The following is a 27,862-nucleotide window of genomic DNA, read 5'->3' as shown; positions in this document are numbered from 1 at the left end:
GGGGCTGAAGGCCAGCACGGGGGTCTAAGTGCCAGCAGGGGGGCTTAAGCCCAGCAGGGGGGGCTAATGGCCAACAGGGGGCCTAAGAGGGTCCTCCTGTCCCCTCAGCTGTTGTCAACCCCTCGTGACCGCAGTAGAATACAATGAATGTAGGTTTTAACAGTTGTTACTTCTTTGTAAATTCAGCCTTCTACCGTTCAGATTCTGTACATCAGTTCCCTGAATCCTAATTGGTTGACGCTAGGTGCTGCTCGCTCTCTACCACCACCTATCCTAACCTCCACGAGCCGCGGTTCCGGGGACTTTGGCACGACGCAGGTATGAGAATGACAGAGCAGGGAATTTATGATCTGCTGACCGCACAAACATGAGACACCGGGATGTGGTGGCGCTGGCTCCATATTTATTACACAACACAAAAGCACCACAATGATCCGCCACCGGGTGGTGCCGGCGGCTCACAGTGGTCTTCATAGGGACAGCCTTAGACACAGAACGCTTTCATTAATGAGCCTAACACATAGCTTCACAGCAATTATCACGCACAGAAAGGTAAAACAAGTGTCAACAAACAGTAAATTGAGTAAAAAATAGAATTTAATCATTTAAATAGTCTTCCAAAATACAAACATTGATTTTAACCCCTAAATAATATAACATTAAGTAACTATTTTGTTATAACTGGCAATGTTAATTTTACACTGTGGCTTTACAAGGAAATGTGAGAGTTTTGGTAATTTCTTGTATTGCTCACCAATATTAATGAACACATTCTGAACAGAAATTACAAATGACGGTATTAATTCAAAGTGGACGGTGGACATTTGCTCAAACTGCTGTGATGCAGTGATGGGGGGGGGGCTGTATTCTACATCTGACCCCGGGGGGGGGGCGGTTCCATCAGCTCATCACGCACGAACATAAAGATCCATCAGCCACCGAAGATATCCTCCGAAAGAGTGGAACCCTCGACCGAATGTTCTGCTTTAGTGAGCGGAGGAGCAAGCGAGTCAGAATGGGGGAGGAAGTCATAAAATGTAAAACCCCAGAGGAGTCCCCACATGTGTGGTGTGAACTGGTAGTGAGCTGATCAGAGAGCTAGGACATATACGAGATGCCCTTAATAGTTGTGTCTTTACTGGCTTAATGTTTCCAGGGTTTCAGGACAAACCCCATGAAACCCCCTCATCCTACAACTAGAACAACTCAAAACACACTCATTTAAAAACAATGCAAATATCTTCATAATATTATTTTTTTAAACCTTTAGCAAAGTCAACAACGTAAATCATGTATTTTAAAATGCTAAAGATTGAAAGGGTGGTCAAAAACATGTTACAATTGGGTCGTCCTTTCTTCTGGAGAACATCTGGTTGTCCATCAGGCCGATGGTCCATCTCCTCTCTAGACGTCAGCATACGTTACCATAACGACCATCAGAGCACAGCATGTCCCAGGACCATCTCAGACAGCCATTCTTGTTTTTGTTCCTACTGAAGGAGAGTTTAACCTTTTCGTGACCCCTTGTGTTCACTAATCACTCGAGGGTCTGGGCGTTGAACCCTTTAAACATTCTCATTTAGTAACGGCAGAGAGATGTTTGAACATCTCTCAGGCCGCTGAGTCGATAAAACCAAATCTAGAACACTTAGTTTCATACAGAGCGTTCTCTAAAGGAAACTTACTTTTGTTGCTCAAATCAAGTTAACGACATTAATAAAAAAACGGGGTTTGCATTCCTCATCTTCTAAAATGGCCGTCAGGCTCCGGCTTATAAAGGGAAAAACAAAAAACATTTTCCCTGAACTATGTGTGCGCGCACACACACACACACACACACACACACACACACACACACACACACACACACACACACACACACACACACACACACACACACACACACACACACACACACACACACACACTTTTATGGAAGCAAGTACCTATATGACATAAAAACTCAATGTTACTTTCCGACTATACAATCTTTAGATTTGCTTTCATGACATAAACCGATTGCGTCGCCTTTCCTTTACTCGTTTTCTATTCTAAAGCCCCTCCCCCCACCCGGCTGTCACTTTAATGTATTGCTCTTAACATATTGCAAGTAGTTCCTATGATCTGTCAGCCCACCCTAGAAACCCTCAGTGTGAGCCCCGCCCACCCGGCCCTCATTGGCCCTCGGGCCAGCCTATGGCTATGGAGCAGCTATCAGCTGCACAAGGTCGACAGACAAACTGATTTTTCTCCGTCGTTTTTTGCGAATACTTGTTCAGTGTTGATCGTCGGTGGTTACGCAGCGTCGACCGCACAGGGAGGAGGGAATGACCGTCTCCCTGGTTACTGCAGAACGCCACCATCTGTCAAACATCCCATAATAATAATAATAATAATAAAACGTTCGGTCACTCAAGGCCCGGAAGAGTTGACCAGTCCTAGGATCGATGGGCGGCTTCGTGCAGGACGGTGAAGCTCCACAATAAGAGTCCCTCATCAGTGGCTCCAAAATAAGAGCCCCTCATCAGGGCTCCATAATAAGAGCCCCTCATCAGGGCTCCATAATAAGAGTCTCCCGACAGGGCTCCACAATAAGAGTCCCTCACTCGTCCTTGTGGACGAGACCTTTGTGAAGAAGATAGCGCCAGCGTCCTCAACACTCTTACGACCCCCGCCCCCCGCACCACCTGCTCCTCCTCCAGCTCCTTCTCTAGGGGGAGTCCATCATGGCCTCCAGCATCTCCAGGAAGAGTTTATGCATGGGCACGCCGCCGCGGCTCTTGATGCTGTAGAAGGTGGTGAGGGCGCGGCCCGCCGTCTGCCGGAGGAGGGGCAGCGTGAGCAGCAGCCGGCCCGCCCGCTGCCCGTCCTCCGGCCGCCGCTGGGACTCCAGCTCCACCAGCGCCTGATGGAGGAGGTCCCGCAGCTTCTGCACCGCCTCCATGTCCTCGATGTACACCGAGTCTGGAGGGGGAGGAGGGGGAGGGGAGGAGGAGGAGAGGGAGGAGAGGAGAGGAGGAGGAGGGGAGGGGGAGAGGGGAGGAGGAGGGGGAGAGAGGAGGAGGGGAGGGGAGGGGGAGAGAGGAGGAGGAGGAGGAGGAGGAGGAGGAGGGGAGGGGGAGAGAGGAGGAGGAGGAGAGGGAGGGGGAGGAGAGGAGGGGAGGGGGAGAGGGAGAGAGGAGGAGGGGAGGAGAGGGGAGGGGAGGGGGAGAGAGGAGGAGGGGAGGGAGAGAGAGGAGGAGGAGGAGGAGGGGAGGAGGAGGGGGAGGGGGGAGGAGGAGGAGGGGGAGGAGAGGGGAGGGGGAGGAGGAGGAGGAGGAGAGCGGAGGAGGAGGGGAGGGGAGGGGGAGGAGGAGGAGGAGGGGGAGCGGGAGGAGGAGGGGGATGAGAGGGGAGGGGGAGAGGGGAGGAGGGGGGAGGGGGAGAGGGGAGGAGGGGGAGGGGAGGAGGGGGGGAGGAGGAGGGGGGGAGGAGGAGAGAGGGGAAGAGAAGAGAGGGGAGGAGGAGGAGGAGGAGGCGGAGAGGGGAGGAGGAGAGGGGAGGAGAGGGGTGGAGAGGGGAGGAGGAGACAGGGGAGGGGGAGGAGGAGAGGGGAGGAGGAGAGGAGGAGGCGAAGGAGGAGGAGAAGTAAACTGTTAAAAAAGTGTCGATAAAAGGATTCAAATAAATAACCTAAATTGTGTAGACCAGCCACTGAGACACTGCAGACAGCTTCAGCTCTCCACCACTCACACTAATGAGTTCCTAAAGGGCAGAGCCATAATAATAACCACTGTATCCAGTTCCCATTAGAACACGTTGATAACGCAGTCACAGCCACACTAGACCAGTGAACACAGCCCGCCCTGTCCCAACACCCAACCGACGCTGTGTTGTGTATACGACCTCTACAGTAGAGGTTCTGGTGTTTACAGTAAGCCTACGTGGGGCTGTTGTTGACTGATGCAAGTCTGCTGACTACCTAAATGAATCAAGTGTTGTTGTAACACTACTAACAATTACTTACACACACTTTATTAACGTCATAATAGAGCTTAATCAAAGAGTGTCAGTTTCTTCCTGTGTGAGAGGTTAGCATTCAGGCGTTCTAGATCAGAGTAAAGTCTTTCTCAGTTATAAGCTGAGGCTTCGTGTGAGAAGCCAACATCTCCCTGTTAGCATTTCAGACAGAACAACAACAGCTCAGTATTTAACAGCTAGGCACAAAGTATGCTAAGCTAGGCCCCACAATAAAGAAAAAGAAGCTATAGGAGCATACCTTTCTTTAGTAGAGTACGTAGTATAGAGTGGGTATCTGAGTGTACCTGAGTTGGTGAGGACTCTGGTATATACCTGAGTTGGTGAGGGCTCTGGGTGTCTGAGCGTACCTGAGTTGGTGAGGGCTCTGGGTGTCTGAGCGTACCTGAGTTGGTGAGGGCTCTGGGTGTCTGAGCGTACCTGAGTTGGTGAGGGCTCTGGTATATACCTGAGTTGGTGAGGGCTCTGGGTGTCTGAGCGTACCTGAGTTGGTGAGGGCTCTGGGTGTCTGAGCGTACCTGAGTTGGTGAGGGCTCTGGGTATCTGAGCGTACCTGAGTTGGTGAGGGCTCTGGGTGTCTGAGCGTACCTGAGTTGGTGAGGGCTCTGGGTGTCTGAGCGTACCCGAGTTGGTGAGGGCTCTGGGTATCTGAGCGTACCTGAGTTGGTGAGGGCTCTGGGTGTCTGAGAGTACCTGAGTTGGTGAGGGCTCTGGGTGTCTGAGCGTACCTGAGTTGGTGAGGGCTCTGGGTGTCTGAGCGTACCTGAGTTGGTGAGGGCGATGGCCTTCAGCATGACGAACTCCTCGCGGTCGACGTTGAGGACGCGGAAGCGGCGGGCCAGCTGGCTGATGGCGGCGTTGAGCTCGGTGAGGCCGGCCACGCGGGACATCTCCTCGTCCAGGACGAAGTCCTCGGCGAACACCACCTCGTCCTCGCAGCCCAGCGAGCGATAGGCCACACCCAGCACCAGCACCTCCAGCCACACCGACTGCAGCACCGACATCTGGTCGGCCAGGGAGAGGGACAGGAAGCCTGGGGGGGGGGGGGGGGGGCTCTGTGAGGAACGGCTGCACGCTCTGAGGTCCTTCAAGGACACCTCTATCACAGGCACACACGCACACACACACACACCCCCCCCCCCCCCCTATAATAAAGACCCTAACGTCTCTGATCAGGGTGCCCTGCCTCCACAAGGAGAGGCTGTTTCTCCTTAAAGGTCCCAGGCCACCAGGTGTGATGGGTAGATCAGTCTCCCAGCCTACCCAGTGGCCTGGAGCAAACGCTGACCTATCGGTGAGCAACTCCTAACCCCCCTAGTTACCAGGGATGTGCTTGGCCCCTCCCCTAGTTACCGGGGATGTGCTTGGCCCAGCCGATGATGACGACCAGCTCGCGGTCGGCCAGGTCGCACAGCGTGGTGAGCGTCCGCTGGGCGGTGTCGGGCTGCAGGGGGTCCGGCATGGCGAACAGCTTCTCGGGCTCCGCCACCAGCAGGTGGGACACGATGATGTGGGAGGAGCCCTTCTCCCCCTCCTTCCTCAGCGGCAGCGGCGCACTCTGATAGGTCGCGTTCTCCACCTCCGGCCGCCGCTTGTACTTCTGCCGGCCTCCCCTCACCCGGTCCAGGCGGACCCCTGACCCCGGGACAGAACGCACCGAGTGAGAGGGTGCAAGACCGCTCCTGAAGGGCGCCACATGGGGCGCCACATGGGGCTCCATTGGGCGTGCATGGGCGGAAGCAGTATTTCTGAAGGTGCCAGATTGTGCTCCAGGGTGGGTGGATGTAGGGAGTGCGTGGCGGGGGGGGGGCAGATGGTGCTCCAGGGTGCGTGGCGGGGGGGGGGCAGATGGTGCTCCAGGGTGCGTGGCGGGGGGGGGGGCAGATGGTGCTCCAGGTGGGTGGACTGAGGGTGTGCGTGCCGGGGGGGGGCAGATGGTGCTCCAGGTGGGTGGACTGAGGGAGTGCGTGGTGGGGGGGGGGCAGATGGTGCTCCAGGTGGGTGGACTGAGGGAGTGCGTGGTGGGGGGGGGGCAGATGGTGCTCCAGGGTGGGTGGATGTAGGGTGTGCGTTGCGGGGGGGGGCAGATTGTGCGTGGCGGGGGGGGGGGGGCAGATTGTGCGTGGCGGGGGGGGGGGGCAGATTGTGCGTGGCGGGGGGGGCAGATGGTGCTCCAGGGTGGGTGGATGTAGGGAGTGCGTGGCGGGGGGGGGCAGATGGTGCTCCAGGTGGGTGGACTGAGGGAGTGCGTTGCGGGGGGGGGCAGATTGTGCGTGGCGGGGGGGGCAGACGCGGGACTCACCCTCCTTCAGCATGCCGACCTTCAGACACTTGGTGAACCGGCAGGCCTGGCAGGCCTTCCGCCGGCGCTTGGTGATCTCACACTCGTTGGACGCCGGACAGCTGTACTCGATGTTACCTGGAACACGGCGGGGAAGGTTTTTTACTAAATAGTAATGTTTGTATTAGTAATAAACTGTTCCTGTGCATGTCCGCCCTACCTACTAAGAAGTCATCGTGTACCACCCAGTAGTAATACTAATGGTTGTACTGGTAATATCGTTTTTCTCAGTCGCTTTGGGACATTTCTTGAATCATCCTCAACATTTGCAAAACAGTAAACGCATTTCTCAAAACAATTCGTACAAAGAGTAAAACACCATGGATTACCTGCACAAGCCAGGCTCTTGAGCAAAATCCTTAGCTCATCTCTCAAAAGTAAATCTGTGTCAATGAACATGTCGGTGCCACCAGAATGTCCTTGTGTCATTGTGTACGGATAAGACAGTCAAATTGCTTAGTCATGTTGTCAATATAACAGTGTACTCTGGAGGGATGCTCTGATGTAAACTATGGCTAAAGTTTTGAAGACAATTATTGTAAATTGTAAGTTACACCTTAGTGTATGTGGGAGATTGATTGCAAGAGACTGGATAAGATTAACATTTACGCTTTGACTGTTTGTACTGTAATTTGTTGACAGACCATGTCATTTACTAGAAATGTGAACATAGTACTATCTCCTAAGGGTAAACTGTACATGCATTGCTGTAGGAATTAAAGTGCAGTCTTCCTACACCTCCTGACGTTCCTGTCTGTTGGGCCACAAATCCTCATTCTCAAGCAGCCTCACTCCTCTTCCTCTTCTTCTTCTATCTGGCTGTTGACCCTGTCCAATCATTGTCCATCCATTGTCAGACAATGTAACATTGTGTTGTGCTCCAGCTATATATATACTTGCCAGTTCATGGTTCAGGGGATCCACCTTTGAGCTACTTCAGTAAACTGGTTGATCATTGGCTGATCTAACACTTCACACATTCCCCTTCTTTAGAGAAAGTCAAGATTCACCTGGTAGCAATTTACCAATTCAGGACAGATTTAGAAAAAAAATAAAGTCTAATGGAAATGTAAAGAAATATGGTCGACATATTATGACAACTTGTTCAACCATTTTGCATGTAAAGACTTATGCAATGAACTAATGGCTAAATGTTGTGGGGGTGAGACTATTCAATAGAGACCCATTACAATATATTTTGATCAACATGACATAAGCAATTGATAATGTAGGAAAGAGCAGAGAATTGTACATAATCATTTGCATGAATGTACAAAAGCATTGCAACATTCTCAAAGAAATGAGAAACTGCTTTTTTGATGTGCACAAGTGACACAATGATGTGAAGATTGAACAGGTAGTTCAGAGAATTTCAATTCTGATCTGAGAAATGTACCAAAGCGACCGAGAAAAACTGTAATAGCGTTGTCCTGCTGACCTGAGGGTGCGCCCTGCCCCATAAGAGGTCAGTGTACTACCCAGTAGTAACACTAATGTTGTCCTGGTACTAACAGTGTGGCCCTCCTGACCAGCGGGGGCGCCCTACCCAATAAGAGGTCAGTGTACTACCCAGTAGTAACACTAATGTTGTCCTGGTACTAACAGTGTGGCCCTCCTGACCAGCGGGGGGCCTACCCAATAAGAGGTCAGTGTACTACCCAGTAGTAACACTAATGTTGTCCTGCCCCATAAGAGGTCAGTGTACTACCCAGTAGTAACACTAATGTTGTCCTGGTACTAACAGTGTGGCCCTCCTGACCAGAGGGGGCGCCCTGCCCCATAAGAGGTCAGTGTACTACCCAGTAGTAACACTAATGTTGTCCTGGTACTAACAGTGTGGCCCTCCTGACCAGAGGGGGCGCCCTACCCAATAAGAGGTCAGTGTACTACCCAGTAGTAACACTAATGTTGTCCTGGTACTAACAGTGTGGCCCTCCTGACCAGCGGGGGCGCCCTACCCAATAAGAGGTCAGTGTACTACCCAGTAGTAACACTAATGTTGTCCTGGTACTAACAGTGTGGCCCTCCTGACCAGTGGGGGCGCCCTACCCAATAAGAGGTCAGTGTACTACCCAGTAGTAACACTAATGTTGTCCTGGTACTAACAGTGTGGCCCTCCTGACCAGAGGGGGCGCCCTACCTTGGATGGTCCTCTTGAAGAATGCCTTGCAGGCCTCGCAGGACGCCACGCCGTAGTGGTACCCCGACGCCACGTCTCCGCACACCAGGCACAGCCTCTTGGGCAGCGTGCTCAGGGTGTACTTGCAGCGCCCGCCGCCGCTGCCCGTGGACCCCTCCTCCACGCCGTCGCCCCCCTCCTCCTTGAAGTGGCACCGCAGGGGGGGCGTGTACAGCGGGGGGGAGTAGCGCCGGCCGCCGTCGCCCCGCGTCCCGCCCCCTCCCCCCCCGCCGCCCCCCCCGCTCTGGGAGGAGTCCGAGGAGGCTCCGCCCGGGCTGTTCCGGCCGCCGCCGCCGCCCTCCGGGCTGCTGGGCTCCGCCTTGATGTACAGGTCCGTCCGGCGCTCCCGGGAGGACATGGTGCTGCACCAACGAAGAAGAGGAGGAGAGGAGTGAGGAGGAGTGAGGAGGAGAGGGGTCTGACGGTGTGAAGCACCAACGAAGAAGAGGAGGGAGAAGAGGGATACTCCTGCAAGGTGTCAATTCTTTGGGTGAGCACATCATGAGCCCAACGATCTGTGGTCTTTGGTTTAATCCAAAAGACTGTTTCAAAATATTGGGGGTTTGAAACTAAAGCCCCCATACACACAAGCACTGACACACATAAGCCTCGATGTACAGAGAGGGGAACATTGTTTAGGTCAAAGTACAGCTTGTCGAGACATTGTTGGATACTCCCTCTAACATGACGCATCTATTGAACATACACATTCACAAATGTATATTTTACAATACAATAGCAATAATTAATTAACTTTGGTTTTCTTTGACAGAAGCAGAATGCCTCCAGTTAATACATAATAACCACATGTCTACAGTACTGATGAAGGGGGTTCTATGGGACCCAATACTGTTCACTGGCCCCTATTGATCACTTGGGCTCATCCACCATGATTATCCATTAGGGGTGCAACGGATCAAAAAACTCACGGTTCGGATCGTTCCTCGGATCAGAGTCACGGATCGGATCATTTTTCGGATCGGCAAAAAAAATAAAAAAATAGTGTTTGTGATTGCTTTAGCCCGGTCTGATTGTGGAGGAAGGGGCTGCTTAAATGCCGCGGTGATGAGCGGTTGTTGAGCCGCTTTCGGTTTCACTCCTGTCAGTGAAACACCGGGGTGATGTCGCTGTAAATGCGTGGCCATGCTCGATGTGTTTTTCTTTATGTTAGCAATTGCTATGTCAGCTACGTGTTACGTCTGTGTGGTAACCTAGGCGACAGGTTTGTGTGGCAGCGCGAGTATATGGAAACAGACGTAGCACTGGAGGCAGCAGTTATCGCGTTACAGTAGTCACCGAAGTCTAGCCTACTTTTATTTTCCATGCCCACTGTTCTTCATGTTGTACGCTGAGGACAATAAATCACAACGAGCCATAGGACTGTTTGCTTATTGAAAAGGGAACTGTTGCAGACTTTTACCCAGAGCGTGTTAGCTCTGTCCCTGGAACTAGCAGGAATGGTTACGGCTGTGTGTGGACTGAACATGCGCACAATTTTTTTTTTTCATAAATCAATCCGCGGATCATGCATGTGAGGAACCGAAATAGATGATCCGAACGGATCACGGATCAATGATGATCCGTTGCACCCCTATTATCCATCCATCACATTTCCAGCAGTCAGGTAAAAACTAGCGTCTCGTCAGAGTAGAGTCAGAGTACCGTTTAAAGTACTGTCTAAAGTACTGTCTAAAGCACTGTCTAAAGCACTGTCTAAAGCACTGTCTAAAGCACTGTCTAAAGCACTGTCTAAAGCACTGTATGTTAAGTTCAGTGGTTGTGGCGACATGTGGACTGCGGGGGGTGTCGTTCTACAGGGACCGAACACAATCACTGCTGCTTTAAAACAGGGACCTCACCAAACACTGCTGCTTAAAACAGGGACCTCACCGAACACTGCTGCTTAAAACCGGGATGCTCACCAGAGTTTAGATTCTCGGCCCGACCCGGCCCGCGAGTCGGGTCGGGCAGAGAGTCTAAAATATTTCCCACCACTATCCTCGGGCCGGGGTCGGGCCGGGCCTTTGATCAAGCGTTTTTATTTTTATCATTGGTTTATTGGCCTAATCTGAGGGGAAATCTATGCCATTAACAGAAATATTATAGGCCTTTATTACACGGCTCTTCTCAATGCCGTGGAATGCTCCGTTCACTTGCATGGGTAGTAGTCCGGTGACTTGTCAACCCCAGCGTCTTCTAGGGGTGTGCCAAAATATCGATACCGATATTTCGTCTTGCGGGACGTTATCGATATGCTGACGCCAAATATCGATATTTAAACGTCCCATGACATGAAAATCTCACTTTATGAGGTTTTCTAACATAAATATGAGTTCCCCTAGCCTGCCTATGGTCCCCCAATTGCTAAAACTTGTGTTTGGTGTAAAACGAGCACTAGCTGTTCTGCTCGCCTTCGAAAAAACGGAGGCTCAAGTGCGCTGATTTGGAATGTCTGTATTCTTGACGTCATCAGGAATCTCAGCTCCTCCCCTTACTCTGCCTGGCCCGCCCAGAGACGTTGGCCCGCCAATGAGACTCGACCGTGCGAGCGGCACATGTGTGTGTGTTTGTGTGAATACACACACTGTAACGCAAGTGTTTCTTGTCGGTTCTTTGACGTGTCTTGTATTTCCACAACGAGACTGTTGTGGGGGTTATGTTATCTCAGCCATGGTTGGGAAGGAATTGGGAGAAAGGAACTTTGGCTTTGACTGGCTGAAGTACATGAACTGCGTCATGCCGCCGGTTGCCGCGAGGCACCATCGCCCGGCAGCGGGCAGCCGGCAGGAGGCAGCGCGCGGTTCAGTCAACTTCAGGTTGATGTGAAAGTGGAAGAACCAGAGACGTCGCAGAACCCGACAAAGTAGTTTGTGATTCATTATATCGTCTGGAGGCGCACACCGCTTTTGGCCGTGATAATATGTATTAAATGATATAGATTTCTATGTATTATATGATATTTAGATATAGAGCTCCAGGACTGTATCGCAAGCAGTGTTTCCGCTAGAAGAAATTGGTGCCGGTCATGTGACCGGGAAGGTTTCATTTTACCGGTCAAATTGGAAAAAAAACGGTCGGATATTGTCCGTGTTTATTGCACTTAAAAAAATTGATAGGCAGGCTATATAAAGAAGAAGTGTGTGATCATATTTTGATTCGCCATGGTTGTTAAATACCGGTGCTCTGCAAAGCTTGCCGCCGGCTTTCGCTAGCTTGCCGCCGTTTAGTTCATAAACCTACGGTAGTCTATAGAGGAGCGTGTCTATGTTCCCCGAGTCCTATGTTCCCGCTCCCCGCGTTACGGCCATCCGGAGGAGCACAGAGCTTTTGGCCGTGATATTATTATACAATTATATTATATAAAGAGCTCCGGGAGTCGCAAACGGCAACAATCACTTTCTCCTCCATGCTGCAGTTCACCCCGGACTGCAGTGAGTTGGCCGGTTGAACACTGATTGGCTGTTACGTTAGACATGTCAACTCTGTTGAACGCCGATTGGCTGTCATTACGCGAATGCCGCGTCAAAGTTTAAATATTTTTAAAGATTGATAGATTGCGGGAAAATAGGACCCCGCTTTTCCCAAAAAGGGTCCTATGCTCCCCGGTATGTATGGCTACAGGGGAACATAGGACCCTTTTTGGGAAAAACCGGGAACATAGTACCTGCTCAATTTTGTTCTGCTCAATGGTTGAATCTCCTCGTGACTGAATGTTTGTATACAGCGCGCCAGCTGTATGAGCGCAGGGTTGATGCGCTCCACTTTATTCTGTGGAGAACCAGCGCCTTGAACATTAAGCATAAAACGAAACCGGATCGTTTTCGCCCGTTTTGGCTCCGTGTGGACGGGGCCTTATTTCCAATCGGTCATTCTGACCGGAAACATTTAGAATTTTCGGTCCTCCTCATTTTTTTCCGGTCAAAGACCGGTAATTACCGGACAACGGGAACTCTGATCGCAAGTGTTGTACACTTCCTTGTTGTTATTTGGATAACCGTTCTGTCGGACTCTCGTCTCTGGTATTTCTACAACGAGACTCGTATTGGGGGTTATCTCAGCCAAGGTTGAGAATGAATTGGGGGGAAGGAACTTTGGCTTTGACTCCCTCAAGAACATGAACCACGACATGGAGGAGAAAGGGATTGTTGGCGGCGAATGTCTTCAGCTTGAGACCCGCTGAGGGACCACCGCCGGAGGCGGAGGTGCCTAAGCACTGCCCGGGAACAATCCCTTTCTCCTCCTTGTCGCGGTTCAGTCTACTTCACATTGATGAGGACGTTGAAGAACCAGGAACGTCGGAGTACCCAACGCGGTCGTTTGAGATTCATAATATCGGCTCACACATCTTTTGGCGGTTATAATATATATTGTATGATATAGATATCTATGTAGGCTATATGATAATATTTTGATATAGAGCTCCAGGACTCCCGTGTGTTCTAGAATATTTACAGAACACGGCTAAAGGCTGTGTGCGCCTCGCCATTGCGATACATCCACTGTAAACAGAGCGAATGAAACTAAGCAATGAAATGTTTTCTGCATTTATTTTGTTTTCTAATTTTCTGTTACTTTGCATAAAATGTTTTTGTAATAAATTCTGAATTTCTTCAGTGACACAGATATCGTGATGTATCTTGGGTGAAATTTCTTGCAATATATCGATAATCGCAGAATCGCTGTATCGTGATATTATCGTTATCGTGGGTAAAATATCGTGATAGTATCGTATCGTGGGGTACCTAGTGATACCCAGCCCTAGCGTCTTCCGTTGCTAAGCGACGTCACCGTCTTTGCGGACAAATTATTTCTATGCTGATCAACACTACGAATGCTGGTAACGAATAAATTGTAAAAAGACACATCATGTGAAGTTATTTTTTCGTTTTGGCAAGGAGCCGTGTAATAAGCGGGATAATGTGTAGAACGTCGCCGGTCATTATCGAAAATAAGCCCCTTCAGGGCGAAGCAAGACACCTTCGCTGCGCGTCGGTCTACTGTTCGCCCTGTCGGGGCTTATTTTCCCAATAATGACCGGCGTGCTATACATTATCCCTTACATATAGTATATTTAGCAGAGGAGGCCTAGTAACAAATGTGTACAAAGTTACATATTTATTAAAAAAAATGTTGGGTTGAAATCGGGCTCGGGCTCATAATTACAGCTAATGCGTCGGGTCGGGCCGGGCTCGGACAGAACGTGCACGGGCTTGGGGCCGGGTCGGGCTTGATTTTCTGGGCCCGATCTAAGCTCTACTGCTCACCGACCACTGCTGCTTTAAAATAGGGAGCTCACCGAACACTGCTGCTTTAAAACAGGGACCTCACCGATCACTGCTGCTTTAAAACAGGGACAGTAAAACGGACACGATCACTGCTGCTTTAAAACAGGGACCTCACCGACCACTGCTGCTTTAAAACAGGGACACTAAACGGACACGATCACTGCTGCTTTAAACAGGGACCTCACCGATCACTGCTGCTTTAAAACAGGGACACTAAACGGACACGATCACTGCTGCTTTAAAACAGGGACCTCACCGAACGCTAGTGCTTTAAAACAGGGACCTCACCGAACGCTAGCGCTTTAAAACAGTACCTCAACGGATCAGATCACTGTTGCTTTAAACGGGCTGTGAGCCATGGACTGGCACGGCGGTCATTATATCGACTTAAAACCCTTACCCTCTGCGAGTTAACCCGCATTCTGGGTTAAGGTGCGGTCTCACTTGATGCATCTGTGGTCTAACGTGATGTATCTCAAGCTGGCGATGTAGCGTTAGCACCAGCTATGCAGCTTGCAGCTACGGCTAACGTTAGCCGACATGCTAGTTCCGATCCGGATTGAGATCTTAACGTTCCGGATTGAGCTCCTAATGTTCCGGTTGGAGGTCCTATGTGGCCCGGTCCAGTACATGTCCATCTTACCTGTGATGAGAACCGGGTCGTGGATCCTGCGCTAGCACAGCATCCTGACGGCTAACAGCGGATTAGAAACGTCGCTAATTTGGCGTCTTAACTTTTCTAGATCAGATCCCCAGGAGCCGCTCCACGCCGAGCCGCTCCTGAACCGGTTCCCTTTGGATAGTCCGTGCAGTCGGTTCCTGATGCGATCCGTAATAACCCGATCTCCAGCTCAAAGTTAATCTATTACATCCATGACCGCCACAGTATTGTGGATACAGTACAGCCCGACTAGCTGATGTTTGGTCTGACTGGCTGGCTGACTTACTAGCTACCAGGGGAGGTCATCCAGTGCTCATCATGCCGAGCTATAATCACCTAGAGGATGAAGAGCATCCAATAATAGTAGATTTCGGTCCAATGTGAAAGTGAATCAGAGATTAAACTACAGCAGTCCTCATCCAAGAGTTATATGTATATTGACATACATGATATAAAACCAATAATAAATTAAGAGAAACCTTAAACTCTTAAACCCTCTGGTTCTAAAACTATTGAGCTGAGACTAAACGACGCGGTGCAAAATAACCAAAAGCAAAATAAGAGTATAGGGACTGGTCATGTTATGAACCATTAAATGCATAGCCTACAGTAGATAGCTCCAGCAGAACATTAGCATTCATTGTGCAACAATCCTCTACAAAGGTCTCTCCACTCCCACTTACTCAAGCACGGAACAAATCACATTTGTGGTCCAACTTTGGTCGTGTGCCAGTGGCAACCTTCAAAAGTTACAAAGCCCTTCCCCACTCTGTGCGACATTGAATTACCACTAAAGCCTGGACGTTCCTTCACACAAATCCCACAAATGAAGCTTCGAACCTGATTCTTATTTCTAGAATTTCTTGTTCCTTTCAGACTTGTTTATGTCCTCGCCCCACAGCAGTGGCTGTTTGTCAGTAGTCTGTCCCTGCCCTCAGTCTGTCCTTCAGTCTGCCCTTCATTTAGCCTTCGTCTCTCAACACTATCAGGACTTCTTCCACAGCGTGAACGACCTCCCCTCACATTGAGCGGCGGCGTGGAGGAGCTGAAAGACCTCGCTACTCAAAGGCCGAGCGCCAACCTGAGGGCTGGCAGTGCCTTCTGGGAGAGCGGGACTCCCATGAGCCTTTGGGGCCCGTTGGCACGGGGTGTGGCGTTTGTTTTGAGAGGAGCGGTGAGGGGTGGTGTTGATGCCGTGTGCCACATCCTGTTTGACAACAGAGTACCGATCACTGCAGCCCGGACGTTCTCTGTGGTCCGTGTGACCCAGGTAACTCATCACATTCTGAATATTGATGCAGCCGTGTGACATGTCCTGAATGGTGGACTCATGCTGGCCTTTCTTGACCCTTGACCTTTGTGGTTTAATAAAACAGTGCACATATTTGACCTTAAACCTCAAATGTAGGATCCAGAATGATAACTTCTTGTCCACCTTATTGCTAACTATCTTAATTAATAATATCAGTTATTATTCGTTAATAAATCAGACAAACCAAACTGGTGATGATTGAACACAATATTCATTATCAATGGGAATATCATTGATAGAGATAGAGATATAGATATGAAATATATATTTCTTTCCTTTTTCTAATCATGTTTACTGCAACACTAACTTTGCCAGCCAGGAACACATCCTGGTCTTGTATTGTTGGTCATTGATAAGAAACACTTATCAATTATTTATCGAAGGGAAAGCCTTCTCTACTCAACACCTGCGAAGGGAACCGGAATCCAAATCATCTCATGTATACACTGTATACACATACAGTCTTTAACACATTGCTATGAACAGGACTTCTGGGAGAGCAGATCCCCAGTGAACAGAACGGGAGTATTACGGTGATCAATGACGGGTTGGAGTTCAGAGCAGAGAGGAGGTTTACCTGATAGCTGGGAGCTGGGAGTCCACTCTTCTTGGTGGCAGAACTTGGTGGCTCTCCGTTTGGCTCGAGGTGTTATCGTCTTCTCAGGGCACCTGGGTCACACACCAAGAAACACAACTGTTCAGATGCCACCATGCCGACTCCAGCGTAAACACAGCTCCCTTTTGGTCCCAAACCGGAACATGTGTTGGCCCCAAAAATAACCCCCAGTCCCAGCATGTTCCAGGACCTCATCAGGAACGGACATTAGCCTTCTCAGAGACGTAATAAACGACCAGGCACGATCCCCTGAAGCGGTGACCAGCGAGCAGAATGAGAACCCTCTGTCTCTTTAGCCAGAGCTTTCATTACAGTTGTCACTCACCCCCACACACAGCAAACTGTATCTTAACACAATTTACCGACACACACACACACACACACACACACACAGAGAGAGCCGTTCGCCCTCCCCCTGTTCGCTGATACGTTCCAAAGGTCACAGCCAGCCGAACGCTTGAAGGACACACGAGTCCACAGCACCACGTCCCTCTGCTGGGAGCTATGCAGGGTTTAGGTGGCACACACACACACACACACACACACACACACACACACACACACACACACACACACACACACACACACACACACACACACACACACACACACACACACACACACACACACACACCTTGATGCAGTACTATTTGTTATCAGCAGATTATGAATTGTTACACTGAACATCAAGCAATACTTAAAAGATATCTGTCTTATTCAGCACACCACTTTGCCCTACGACCAAACTTAATGTTCTCTGTTTTTGGTTCTTGGGAAAACCCAAATTGTAAAAGTTGACAACGGAAAGTTTTGTCACGCAAAAAAAATGGGGGACAGTTCGGTGAATGGTTGTAGGATCGCTGCTCTACCGACGCTATTGGTCTGAAAAAGCCTTTAAAGTGTATTCTGTGAGGCGGTACGAGCCGCAGGGCTGAGAGGAGCTGATATGTTGCATTAATCCCGCTGTGGGAGAGCTGGGCTACGCAGTGGAGACGAGCGGAACGGCAGCAGGGGTCACCTTGCCCAGGACTGATCTCGCGTCGGTGAAAGGTTAATTGCAAAAGTGGATTATGTCTTAAAATCAGTAGTCTCTCAATCCCGGTTCAGTTAAGGGCCCGAGGTTTGCAGAATGTACTGGGTCCAAACACGTACATTCAACTGTAAATATGCAACACGGAGGAGAGTTGGGAAAGTGTTTGGGGGGATTTGGACCGGACTCAAACTCAGCCTGGATGAGGGCTGACCCCGGGGGACCGTTCACCGCTACCTGATCCCGGTCGTGCACACGTTCAAATCCCATCTGGTTAACATTTGACGGCCTGATCTTTTAAGAAACGGCATTAGTCTCTCAACAGCAGAGTGATTCCAACACGACACGGAGCGTTCTGCAGCATAATGAGCTCCCATCTCTTATATTAGATATGAATATGAGACGAGGGTCTACACTAACTTACAAGACAGCACATCGCTAATTTCTTTACAACGTTTATGTTTTTCGACAGCCTTAAACGCCAACTTCGCCTGTCGCTGCGGGATCGTGCGTGAAGCTCCCCGCACCCCGACGACGAGACCCGCAGCGCAGAGAGGACCCGAGGAGCGCCCTGCCGGCCGCCGAGCGCCTCCACACGGACTGGCACCCACCTGGAAACATCCCGGGAGATCCGCGCTCTGGATTTAGATCTCAAGTCCCCCCGGTCCTCGACGTCCCCTCGGTCCTCTGGTCCGCACTCTGGCCCGCTCGGCGCCGCTCGGACCCTCGGAGATTCGTCACGTCACGAGATCATAGCCTTCGGCTCGGGGTTTTTGGTGAGGCTGGACGCCCTACGGTTCGGCAGGATGCTGGGGTAGAACCGGGATCCTCGATCCAGAACGTGTAGTTAGATAGCCTCAGTCCTCTCTGTATCCCGGGTCGATCCTCCTCCCTCTTCCCGAACGCGTCCTCTCTGAGTCTCCTTACGTATTGCGTCCTCTCTGCGTCCCCTTACGTCGTACGTGGTTCCACTGACGTCATCGTGACCTATAGTCCCCGCACCAATCGTCACGCAGTGCTGCAGAGTCTCCTCCCCTCCCCGGGACCAGCAGCTCAGCAGCTCATACCAGATACTGGTGGTGATACTGGTCTGAGTATGTTACTGGTCTGGGCTGCTGGTATATAGGAATGTAATATAGGAATATATCTTAATGTTTCAAATCCTTCATTGAAACATTAAGATATTCCTATATTCCATCAGTAGCTCAGACCATTATGGGCTATACTATAGCCCATAATTTATATACATATATACTGCATGAACACCCTTTTCTGTCCGTGAAGATGGACTATATTAAAGTATTTCGGATTCTAGACCCCCCCCCCCCCCCACCCCCATAACCACACATCTCTTTGGAGAGCATGGAAAATGTTTGCAGTCGCGCGCCGTGCTGGGTCTTGTGACCCCGTGCGTGTGCGCATGATAGCGCCACGCACGTCCAGACCGTGCGCGAGCCACCGGCTCTTCTTGGAAGGGGGCCAAAGCAGTGAGGCTCACTGGAGGACTGCAAGAGCAAGGAGACAGTCACAAACACACCGGAGGACAGATCCCGCGGTTATATCGGGGTACAGTGTTGTTATCGTGGTACACACCCCAAATACAAACTGTGTTTATAACGGGGTACAGACCGTGTTTATATCGGGGTACAGTGTTTGTATCAGGCTACAGTGTTTATATTGGGGTACAGTGTTTATATCGTGGTCCAGACATGATTATATCAGGGTACAGTGTTTATAATGGGGTACAGTGTTTATACTTGGCTTAAAGACCGTGTTTATATCGGGGTACAGACAGTGTAATGAACAGCTTGATAATTATAATAATAATTATTACTATTACAGCCGCGCTTTAACTTATCTTTATTCATGTGATTATTAACGGATAATAAGCACGATATTATCCATTATTCCTTAAGGACACACACGGACACACACGCACTCATACACACACACACACACACACACACACACACACACACACACACACACACACACACACACACACACACACACACACACACACACAGCAGCACGAGTACCGCTCTTCATAGCGACACCACGAGCTCGACTTATTTCCATAGTGCGCACGCGAGAGGAGCGACTGACGGCGGCGGAGTCATGGCGACCTTGAAACAAGGTCACGCACGGTCTCTGCAGACGCTGCAACTCCGCGGGCCGCGTCATCACCCTGCCGCAGAGTCTGCAACGTCCTCATCAGCACCGAGCGGGCTGCCTCGTCCTTCGGGTTCACCCCCGAGCATGCGAGGGTTCGGGGTACTTTACCCCTCATGTACCCCTCGTGTTCCCCTCATGAACCCCTCATCAACCAACACGCGGAGGACCGAGGCTGTTCTATTGCGTAAGGAGAAGCGGGCACGCGGGGGCACCATGTGTGCACCGCGTGTGTCCCACGCAACGCAGGCTACACGACGACAGAACGGCGGAAAGATTACATTGAGTTGATCATTCACGAGTCCTATAAGGGGGTGGGGGGGCCTTAACAGGTCATGACCCCGCACAGGTGTGAACGGCCGGAACACAAATAAAGAGACGATGGGGGGCGATGGCGGCCGGCGGCCGCCATCGCCCCCCACCCCCATTTTAACTTAATCTTACCAACTGGATTTCCAGATGTAGAACCTAATCGCCGAGAAATACAAAAGTGAAGGGGGGGGGGGGAGGGAGCATAGAGAATCTCCGCCGTCCCTCGTGCTGTAACAAATGGCCAGCAGCTGTCATCAGCCTTATCGATCCGCAGGCTAAAAACAACCCAGCGCGCGCGCGCGCACACACACACACACACACACACACACACACACACACACACACACACACACACACACACACACACACACACACACACACACACACACACACACACACACATACACACACACACACACACACAAATACACACACACACACATCTGAGACTGGGATGAAGTGAGGAATATGTCCTACTAATTAATACCAATAACCACACGCGTGTTTATGACAGCTCCGTCCTTTATGTCTTCCTTATCTCGTGCAGAACAGGTACGGGGCGTCCCGAGGGCGGCCATTAAACCGTCGGTCGGTCGAGGCCCGCTCCGCCAGCAGAGACAGATCTGATGTGGGTAAAAGTGTGACCTCTAGTGACCTCTAGTGACGCTCTCTGGAACGGCAGCCGAGCGGAGCCGCAAAGTCCTAAATCTGTACTGGTACTATTGGATGGATTCTACCTTGACCAGTAGAAGACGTTGATTATTGACACCGTGGGCGTGGACAGACCAAAGTACTATCAAAAGTACTTATCGTATTAAATTGACCACCTGTGACTTTGACCAAACCACACACACCCCTCTCATGAGTTAAGGCCTTTCATTTCAGCAAGACTTATCTTTTCCCAATGCTCTCTTAATCACATTTGATTTAATGCTGGTGCTGCTTTGCCACCAAGTAGCCCATTTTTAGTCGTGAGAATAACAATGGAGGCAAGAAAAGTGTAGGAAACTTCATGTGCTACACTTGGCATTCGCCAATTGATATAATACATGTATTTGGACTTAAAGACGGAGTGTGAAGGATTTAGTGGCATCTAGTGGTCAGGTTGCAGGTTGTAACGGCAACAGTGTAAATAATGAATTTGTTTTATTTGATAAATTCCTATTAAAATTGGGACTCCAACCAACGTTTTATGTTTTATTTTGAGCGTCAACAGCAAAAGTTTGTGTTTAACCTAATGCAATCGATCTTCCTATCGTTATAAATGCAAACCACGTATAATAAGATGTTTAGAGTCCAGTCCAAAGCAGTGCACGGAGCGCTCCGCCTTTTAAAAAGGCTTTTGGTGGACACGGCACTATTTATTATAGAGTGTGGTTTTGACTTCAGCCATTTAAAACCTGATTAACGATTTTATTTTTCCAAAAAGTTCCTTCTTGCCTCGATTGGTTCTGCTTGGTTGCCTTAACAACCATATATTTTTTTAACATTGACGTATTTCGTCATGTTCTGCCTTTACTATTAAACACCCCATAATATCATATTGTAGATTCATAGCACACCATTTTTAGTTTGCTGATAACTTGGCATTGATTCATGAATTAAACTAGAAATTAGGTTCAGATCATTTAGATCCAAAACCTCCAAGTGTAGAGTTGTTTTCTTTCAGAGTCAAACTGAGCAAAAGGTAAATTCATATAATGCAAAACAAAAAGCAGCAAAACTTTGGTGAGGCAAAAATCGGTTTGGTTAAAACCAGTTGGCAACTGAGCGGCACCAGAAAAAGGGCCTACAAAACCATCAGAACAGGAATTAAAATGTAAAAGCTAATATTTTCTCACGGAGGATATTCATGAATCGTCTGTTACTTGGCAGTCCTTTCTTTTTTTTTTTAAGCCCGAACAAATCTTTGTTTATCTTCTGATAATGTTTTTTTTGAAAGATACAAGTGGATTGCACACCACACAAAACTAGAAAATGCATTTCCTGCAGAAAATGTGGTGAGTGCTGTAGTGCAAAGTGAGGTTGAAAATCTGTTTTAATAAAGACGCATATTAAGACGTAATGAAATGTTAAATGTCTGGCTTTGAACAAAAGTTGGAAACAAATAAAGTGACAGCTAAATGAAAAGTGCAAAGCATTGCTAAAAATGCAGAAATGTAAAATGAATTGAAATGAAAAATCTGAACTGAAACCAAAAACTGACCGACGCTGAATTACATTCCCTGAAGTAGCAAGTGCTGAAATAATAATAGTAATGGTTAGGGGTGTGCATCTCTCCTTTATAGGACGATCCGATGCATATCTAGATACATGTACTACGATGCGATTCAGGGACAAAACATTTTAATATGGAACGATTCAATGCGATTCGATTCAATGTTCTAACGTTCCTGTGCGATTTGATGAAATATGAATCAATCTGATAGATATTAAATATTCGCTTAACGTTATCACATTCATTATCTATTAATTAAAATAAGCCTTCCAAGAGACATTGCCTACTTACAAATATATATATGGACCATGGAATCTTAGGTTGTTATATTTATTTCTTTATGGCATGGGGAAAAAATGGAAGACCCATTCATAAATGTAGGCATGTATATTTATTTGTTTATTTATAGACTTGATCGCTGTCCTAGACATTTTAAAAAATAGCGAAGCTTTTGTCAATATTCCCCTCCTTCTTTTAAGAAGAGCTTCGACACGTTTGATTTCAGATTCACTGTTGCACTGAACATCGTTTCACCCTTTTCGGACACATGGTTATTATTCGCACACTCACAACTCTGGCTGTTCCCCGCTCGCGAGACGCAGGGCGCACGCAGAGAGGGTTAGGGTTAGTAATAGTGGTACTAGCCGCACAAACTGCATACCCAATGTAAGGTATGGTATTGATTGATGTTTGTAGAAAGAATTATAATAATCCGGCTAGTTTTTCTTAAACTAGCCAAAATTGTATGTACTCCCCTAATGCTCATTTTTCCAGCCTAACATGGAACTTAAGCTGTGATTTTGAAAAAAGTATAAAGATAATCGAAATTCAGTTTCAGATTATTGAAGATACAAGTGTGTTGATTTGTTAAACCTTTGAACGAAGGTTAACGATAAAATATTGACAAAGTAACGAAGTCTGAAGTAGTAAGTGCCTCACATTGACTATATGCTTCGTAAAATCAACTTTGGTATTGGTGTATTATTTCGATCCAAGAACTGTTTTACATCTAATGTTCGAAAGAATCTTGCCCTACAACTTATTTTACAGTTTTTTGATTACGCTGATGTAGTATATCTAAATGCATCTAAAACCAATCTTCTACCTCTCAACACAGCATTCAACTGTCTTTGTAGATTTGTTCTTGGTTGTTCATTTTACAGTCATCACTGTATCATGTATAACACACTCAAATGGCCCGCACTCAATATAAGAAGACATATCCACTGGCTACAGTTTATCTTCAAATGTATACACTGCAATTATCCTGCTTATGTTAATGTTGATTCCATATTCCTCAACATATCAATTACGTCACTCATCTCAGTACTTCTTTTCCATTCCTACAGTGTATAAAACAATTGGTAAAAAAGCATTTATGTTCAAAGCGCCATCGGACTGGAACACTCTCCCTTCAAACATACGATCACTGACATCTTCTCATAATTTTAAAAATGCTGTGTCTTCTTATTTTGAGTTAAACTGTGTTTCAGATAATGTTATATACATTTTTCTCTTTTATTATTCTTATTCTTATTAATATTCTTATTCTTATATATACATATATCTTCAAAAGTATAAAATATTTTTAAAATCTGAAAAGAACCCCACAATTCCAAGCAGATCTTAACATTTTAAAATGTGAATGGAGTCTCTAGGTAAAAAATTGAGGAAGGAGATAGGTCCCAAAGTTCTGAGAGAATAAAGAAGAAGAAAGAAAGAAAGAAAGAAAGAAAGAAAGAAAGAAAGAAAGAAAGAAAGAAAGAAAGAAAGAAAGAAAGAAAGAAAGAAAGAAAGAAAGAAAGAAAGAAAGAAAGAAAGAAAGAAAGAAAGAAAGAAAGAAAGCAAGAAAGAAAGCAAGAAAGAAAGAATAAAACTTAAGAAGAACCTAATAAGAATCCCTTCAACTATCCTGGCTGATCCTACATGCTAATGTACACAAGAACACACAAGCTTAGTTTCCATGAAGTCAGTGTGTCGTCGGTCAGCAACTCACAGTTCAAACTACTTGCTTTCTATTTCATCTACGTTACCAAACGGTGTTTCCCCACAAGAGCGGCCTACAGGAAGGAGTCGCACCAATCCCTGAGGCAGCGGTAGCAATGATCTTGCTGTCTGGAATTCGCCCCGCATGCGTCTTTCAGCCAGCACTTGAAGCGGCCCTCGTCCTTCCCCAGCATTAGGAAATGACCCAGCACCTTCTCCGCCTGAGACCGACAGACAGACAGACAGACAGACAGACAGACAGACAGACAGACAGACAGACAGACAGACAGACAGACAGACAGACAGACAGACAGACACAGACAGACAGACAGACAGACAGACAGACAGACAGACAGACAGACAGACAGACAGACAGACAGAGAGACAGAGAGACAGAGGATACAACAAATGTGTTGTTATCAGACCGTGCCATCAGGCAGTATCTGAGCTGATTGGTGACCGTGTCCCCAGGAGTTCTCCGAGGCCCCTTAGAGGACAGCCGGGCTAAAATATATTCTCCCCTTTGCCGTTCATCTAAAGTCATCAAATCATGTCCCTCATATATTGACGTGCCTTTAACGGCCCCCGACTTAACAGCCCCGTCAACCGGCTCCTTATTTGTTGACACTTGAATTCCTAACCCACCCCGTGGCCTCCTAGCGGTGTGTGTAGCTCATGCACCTTATCAAAGCCCTTATCCTCCAGCCTCTTGCCGAGCGCGTCTCCGATGCCGGCCAGAGCCGTCACCTTCTTCTCGCCCATTGGCTCAGACACAAAGAACCTGTGTTTCTGAGTGGTCGACGACATGTTCACTAGGCCGTGGTGGTGAGGGGTCACCCGATCTGAAGCACAATTTCACAGATTAATACATGAAATTAATTATTAAAACCAACTTGACTTCATCTTGTAATATGCCTTCACCGGTTAGAGATTAAACTATAGACTTCACAACAAACCACTAGTAGATTCACAACAAGCCAGGCCAGAATCAAACGTTGGCATTTTAAAGTTGGTCTATCTGGTATGAACATTTTTAATTAGACTCACATCAAATGGTTTAGCTTAATAAAAAAGTCCAATCACCCACAGATAAAACCTATAAACCAGATCAACCACACGTTTAACACGTTTAATCACTTATACAACAATGGGACACACAAGCCCTAACTATATATTGTATATATATCTAAACTATAAATGAGTATAGATATGTATAGGCTATAGGAGATTTGACAATCCGTAGGCACCTACGCCCCTTTCTTTCAACCTTTTCAAACCTTCGGAACCTTATCTAAATGTTCATATCAGCAACAATGTACGATTCACTTACTGAGCTTCTGAAGATAGATACACTTTACCTGACTCCGTATGAGTAGCCTATTTCTTTCTCAATATTATTTTTTCCTGTCGTCGTTTTCCTGTTGTTCAGGGGAACTCCACCCCAAAAAAATCATAGCTTTGCGCAGTTTCAGGTCAAACTAAAATCCCTTTCTTTGCAAAGTGAGTAAAAAAGTGAGATTAAGTTGAGAAAGCAGTTAGCGTAGTCCACTGCATCTAAACAACTAAGTAGGCTAGCCTATGTGATGGACGCGAGGTAGTTTCACTATATTTCTATGAATCTCCGTAATCCCCGTCTCAGAATTGATTCAGTTTCGTTTTAAATGTCATGGACGTGCGCAGATTTGTTTTTAAACCTAGGCCTACGTGTTGAAACTTTCTTTTCACGCACGGAAAATGTTAGTGTTTGTGTGCGTGACCGTGTGACTAGAAACAATTAGACATTAAATTCTAATAATCTTGTGTGATTGTAAATACGTTTTTACAACTTTTTAATCAGCCACAAAATGAAGAATGATGCAAATGCATCATTCTTGTTGATGCAATTGTAGATTTGTAACAGTTGTTGATGCAACTGTTATGAACCACAGGTGCCAACACACTGGTATTAACCATTGGTATCAACCAGGTACCAACACACTGGTAACAACCACTGGTATTAACCATTGGTATTAACCATTGTCAACAACCACTGGTACCAACACACTGGTATTAACCATTGGTACCAACCACTGTTATGAACCACAGGTACCAACACACTGGTATTAACCATTGGTAACAACCAGGAACCAACACACTGGTAACAACCACTGGTATTAACCATTGGTATTAACCATTGTCAACAACCATTGGTACCAACCACTGTTATGAACCACAGGTACCAACACACTGGTATTAACCATTGTTACCAACCGTTGGCACAACCAATGAACGCTGGTCGTTGGAGCTCGGGTATATTACTGCAGAACCCGTACCTGATATTAATTCAGAACGATGATAACTAAGACGCTAAATATTAGTACTCCAACTCTGTCTGTTTTATTATATTATTTATGCATGCATTGTACGTGTGTATGAGTCATAATTTGTTTAAGTAGATGCACAATTATTACATTTATTAAAAAAAGGGTTAGAAACACACTGGTAACAACCACTGGTACCAACACACTGGTATGAACCACTGGTACCAACACACTGGTATAAACCACTGGTACCAACCATGGTACCAACCAATGATACCAACACACTGGTAACAACCACTGGTACCAACACACTGGTATGAACCACTGGTACCAACACACTGGTATTAACCACTGGTACCAACACACTGGTATGAACCACTGGTACCAACACACTGGTACCAACACACTGGTATGAACCACTGGTACCAACACACTGGTATTAACCACTGGTACCAACACACTGGTATTAACCATTGGTACCAACACACTGGTATTAACCATTGGTACGAACCACTGGTATCAACCACTGGTATTAACCATTGGTACCAACACACTGATATGAACCACTGGTACCAACACACTGCTATTAACCATTGGTACCAACCGTTGGTACAACCAATGATACCAACACACTGGTACAACCACTGGTACCAATACACTGGTATGAACCACTGGTAACAACCACTGGTATTAACCATTGGTAACAACCAGGTACCAACACACTGGTAACAACCACTGGTATTAACCATTGGTATTAACCATTGTCAACAACCACTGGTACCAACACACTGGTATTAACCATTGGTACCAACCACTGTTATGAACCACAGGTACCAACACACTGGTATTAACCATTGGTAACAACCAGGTACCAACACACTGGTAACAACCACTGGTATTAACCATTGGTATTAACCATTGTCAACAACCACTGGTACCAACACACTGGTATTAACCATTGGTACCAACCACTGTTATGAACCACAGGTACCAACACACTGGTATTAACCATTGGTAACAACCAGGAACCAACACACTGGTAACAACCACTGGTATTAACCATTGGTATTAACCATTGTCAACAACCATTGGTACCAACCACTGTTATGAACCACAGGTACCAACACACTGGTATTAACCATTGTTACCAACCGTTGGCACAACCAATGAACGCTGGTCGTTGGAGCTCGGGTATATTACTGCAGAACCCGTACCTGATATTAATTCAGAACGATGATAACTAAGACGCTAAATATTAGTACTCCAACTCTGTCTGTTTTATTATATTATTTATGCATGCATTGTACGTGTGTTTGAGTCATAATTTGTTTAAGTAGATGCACAATTATTACATTTATTAAAAAAAGGGTTAGAAAAAAATAAATAAAAAACGAAACGCCCAAAACGTTATAATGAATGTCTCTGGAGACCAG

General features: G+C 47.5%; 2 protein-coding genes across 4 annotated transcripts; both read right to left on the bottom strand.

The window, feature by feature from the left end:
• Positions 1–381: 381 nt before the first annotated feature.
• esrra (estrogen-related receptor alpha) lies at positions 382–18,406 on the bottom strand. 2 transcript variants are annotated; one of them, XM_030361283.1, is made up of 7 exons: positions 18,053–18,406; positions 16,373–16,464; positions 8,499–8,899; positions 6,320–6,436; positions 5,371–5,652; positions 4,781–5,050; positions 382–2,964 (listed from the first exon to the last, which is right to left on the bottom strand). In XM_030361283.1, the coding sequence occupies exons 3-7, from the start codon at positions 8,893–8,895 to the stop codon at positions 2,711–2,713; spliced, it is 1,320 nt and encodes a 439-aa protein (XP_030217143.1). In that variant the 5' UTR covers positions 8,896–8,899; positions 16,373–16,464; positions 18,053–18,406; the 3' UTR covers positions 382–2,710. The 2 variants fall into 2 exon arrangements, with proteins under 2 accessions (XP_030217143.1, XP_030217144.1); XM_030361284.1 differs by lacking the exons at positions 16,373–16,464; positions 18,053–18,406 and adding an exon at positions 14,466–14,778.
• Positions 18,407–22,511: 4,105 nt separating this feature from the next.
• Positions 22,512–25,793, bottom strand: LOC115547251 (barrier-to-autointegration factor-like). Of its 2 annotated transcripts, none has more exons than XM_030361324.1 (3): positions 25,460–25,793; positions 24,811–24,971; positions 22,512–24,350 (listed from the first exon to the last, which is right to left on the bottom strand). In XM_030361324.1, the coding sequence occupies exons 2-3, from the start codon at positions 24,934–24,936 to the stop codon at positions 24,204–24,206; spliced, it is 273 nt and encodes a 90-aa protein (XP_030217184.1). In that variant the 5' UTR covers positions 24,937–24,971; positions 25,460–25,793; the 3' UTR covers positions 22,512–24,203. The 2 variants fall into 2 exon arrangements, with proteins under 2 accessions (XP_030217184.1, XP_030217185.1); XM_030361325.1 differs by having other exon boundaries at positions 25,488–25,793.
• Between the last annotated feature and the right edge of the window lie 2,069 nt (positions 25,794–27,862).

This window comes from Gadus morhua, chromosome 7 (assembly GCF_902167405.1).
Source record: "Gadus morhua chromosome 7, gadMor3.0, whole genome shotgun sequence".
NCBI lineage: Eukaryota > Metazoa > Chordata > Actinopteri > Gadiformes > Gadidae > Gadus > Gadus morhua.
The sequence above is the reverse complement of the archived record's forward strand: the minus strand, read 5'-3'. Positions and strand labels throughout refer to the sequence as shown.

What these genes read in the sequence shown, in the direction of transcription:
- LOC115547251 (XM_030361324.1), bottom strand. Translation starts at nt 24,936, where the DNA reads ATGTCGTCGACCACTCAGAAACACAGGTTCTTTGTGTCTGAGCCAATG. An exon ending in AGGATAAGGGCTTTGATAAG is followed by an intron (nt 24,351 to 24,810) that starts GTGCATGAGCTA and finishes TGTCGGTCTCAG; the next exon opens with GCGGAGAAGGTGCTGGGTCA.
- esrra (XM_030361283.1), bottom strand. Translation starts at nt 8,895, where the DNA reads ATGTCCTCCCGGGAGCGCCGGACGGACCTGTACATCAAGGCGGAGCCC. An exon ending in CTTCAAGAGGACCATCCAAG is followed by an intron (nt 6,437 to 8,498) that starts GTAGGGCGCCCC and finishes GCCGTGTTCCAG; the next exon opens with GTAACATCGAGTACAGCTGT. An exon ending in CATCGCCCTCACCAACTCAG is followed by an intron (nt 2,965 to 4,780) that starts GTACGCTCAGAC and finishes CTCCCCCTCCAG; the next exon opens with ACTCGGTGTACATCGAGGAC.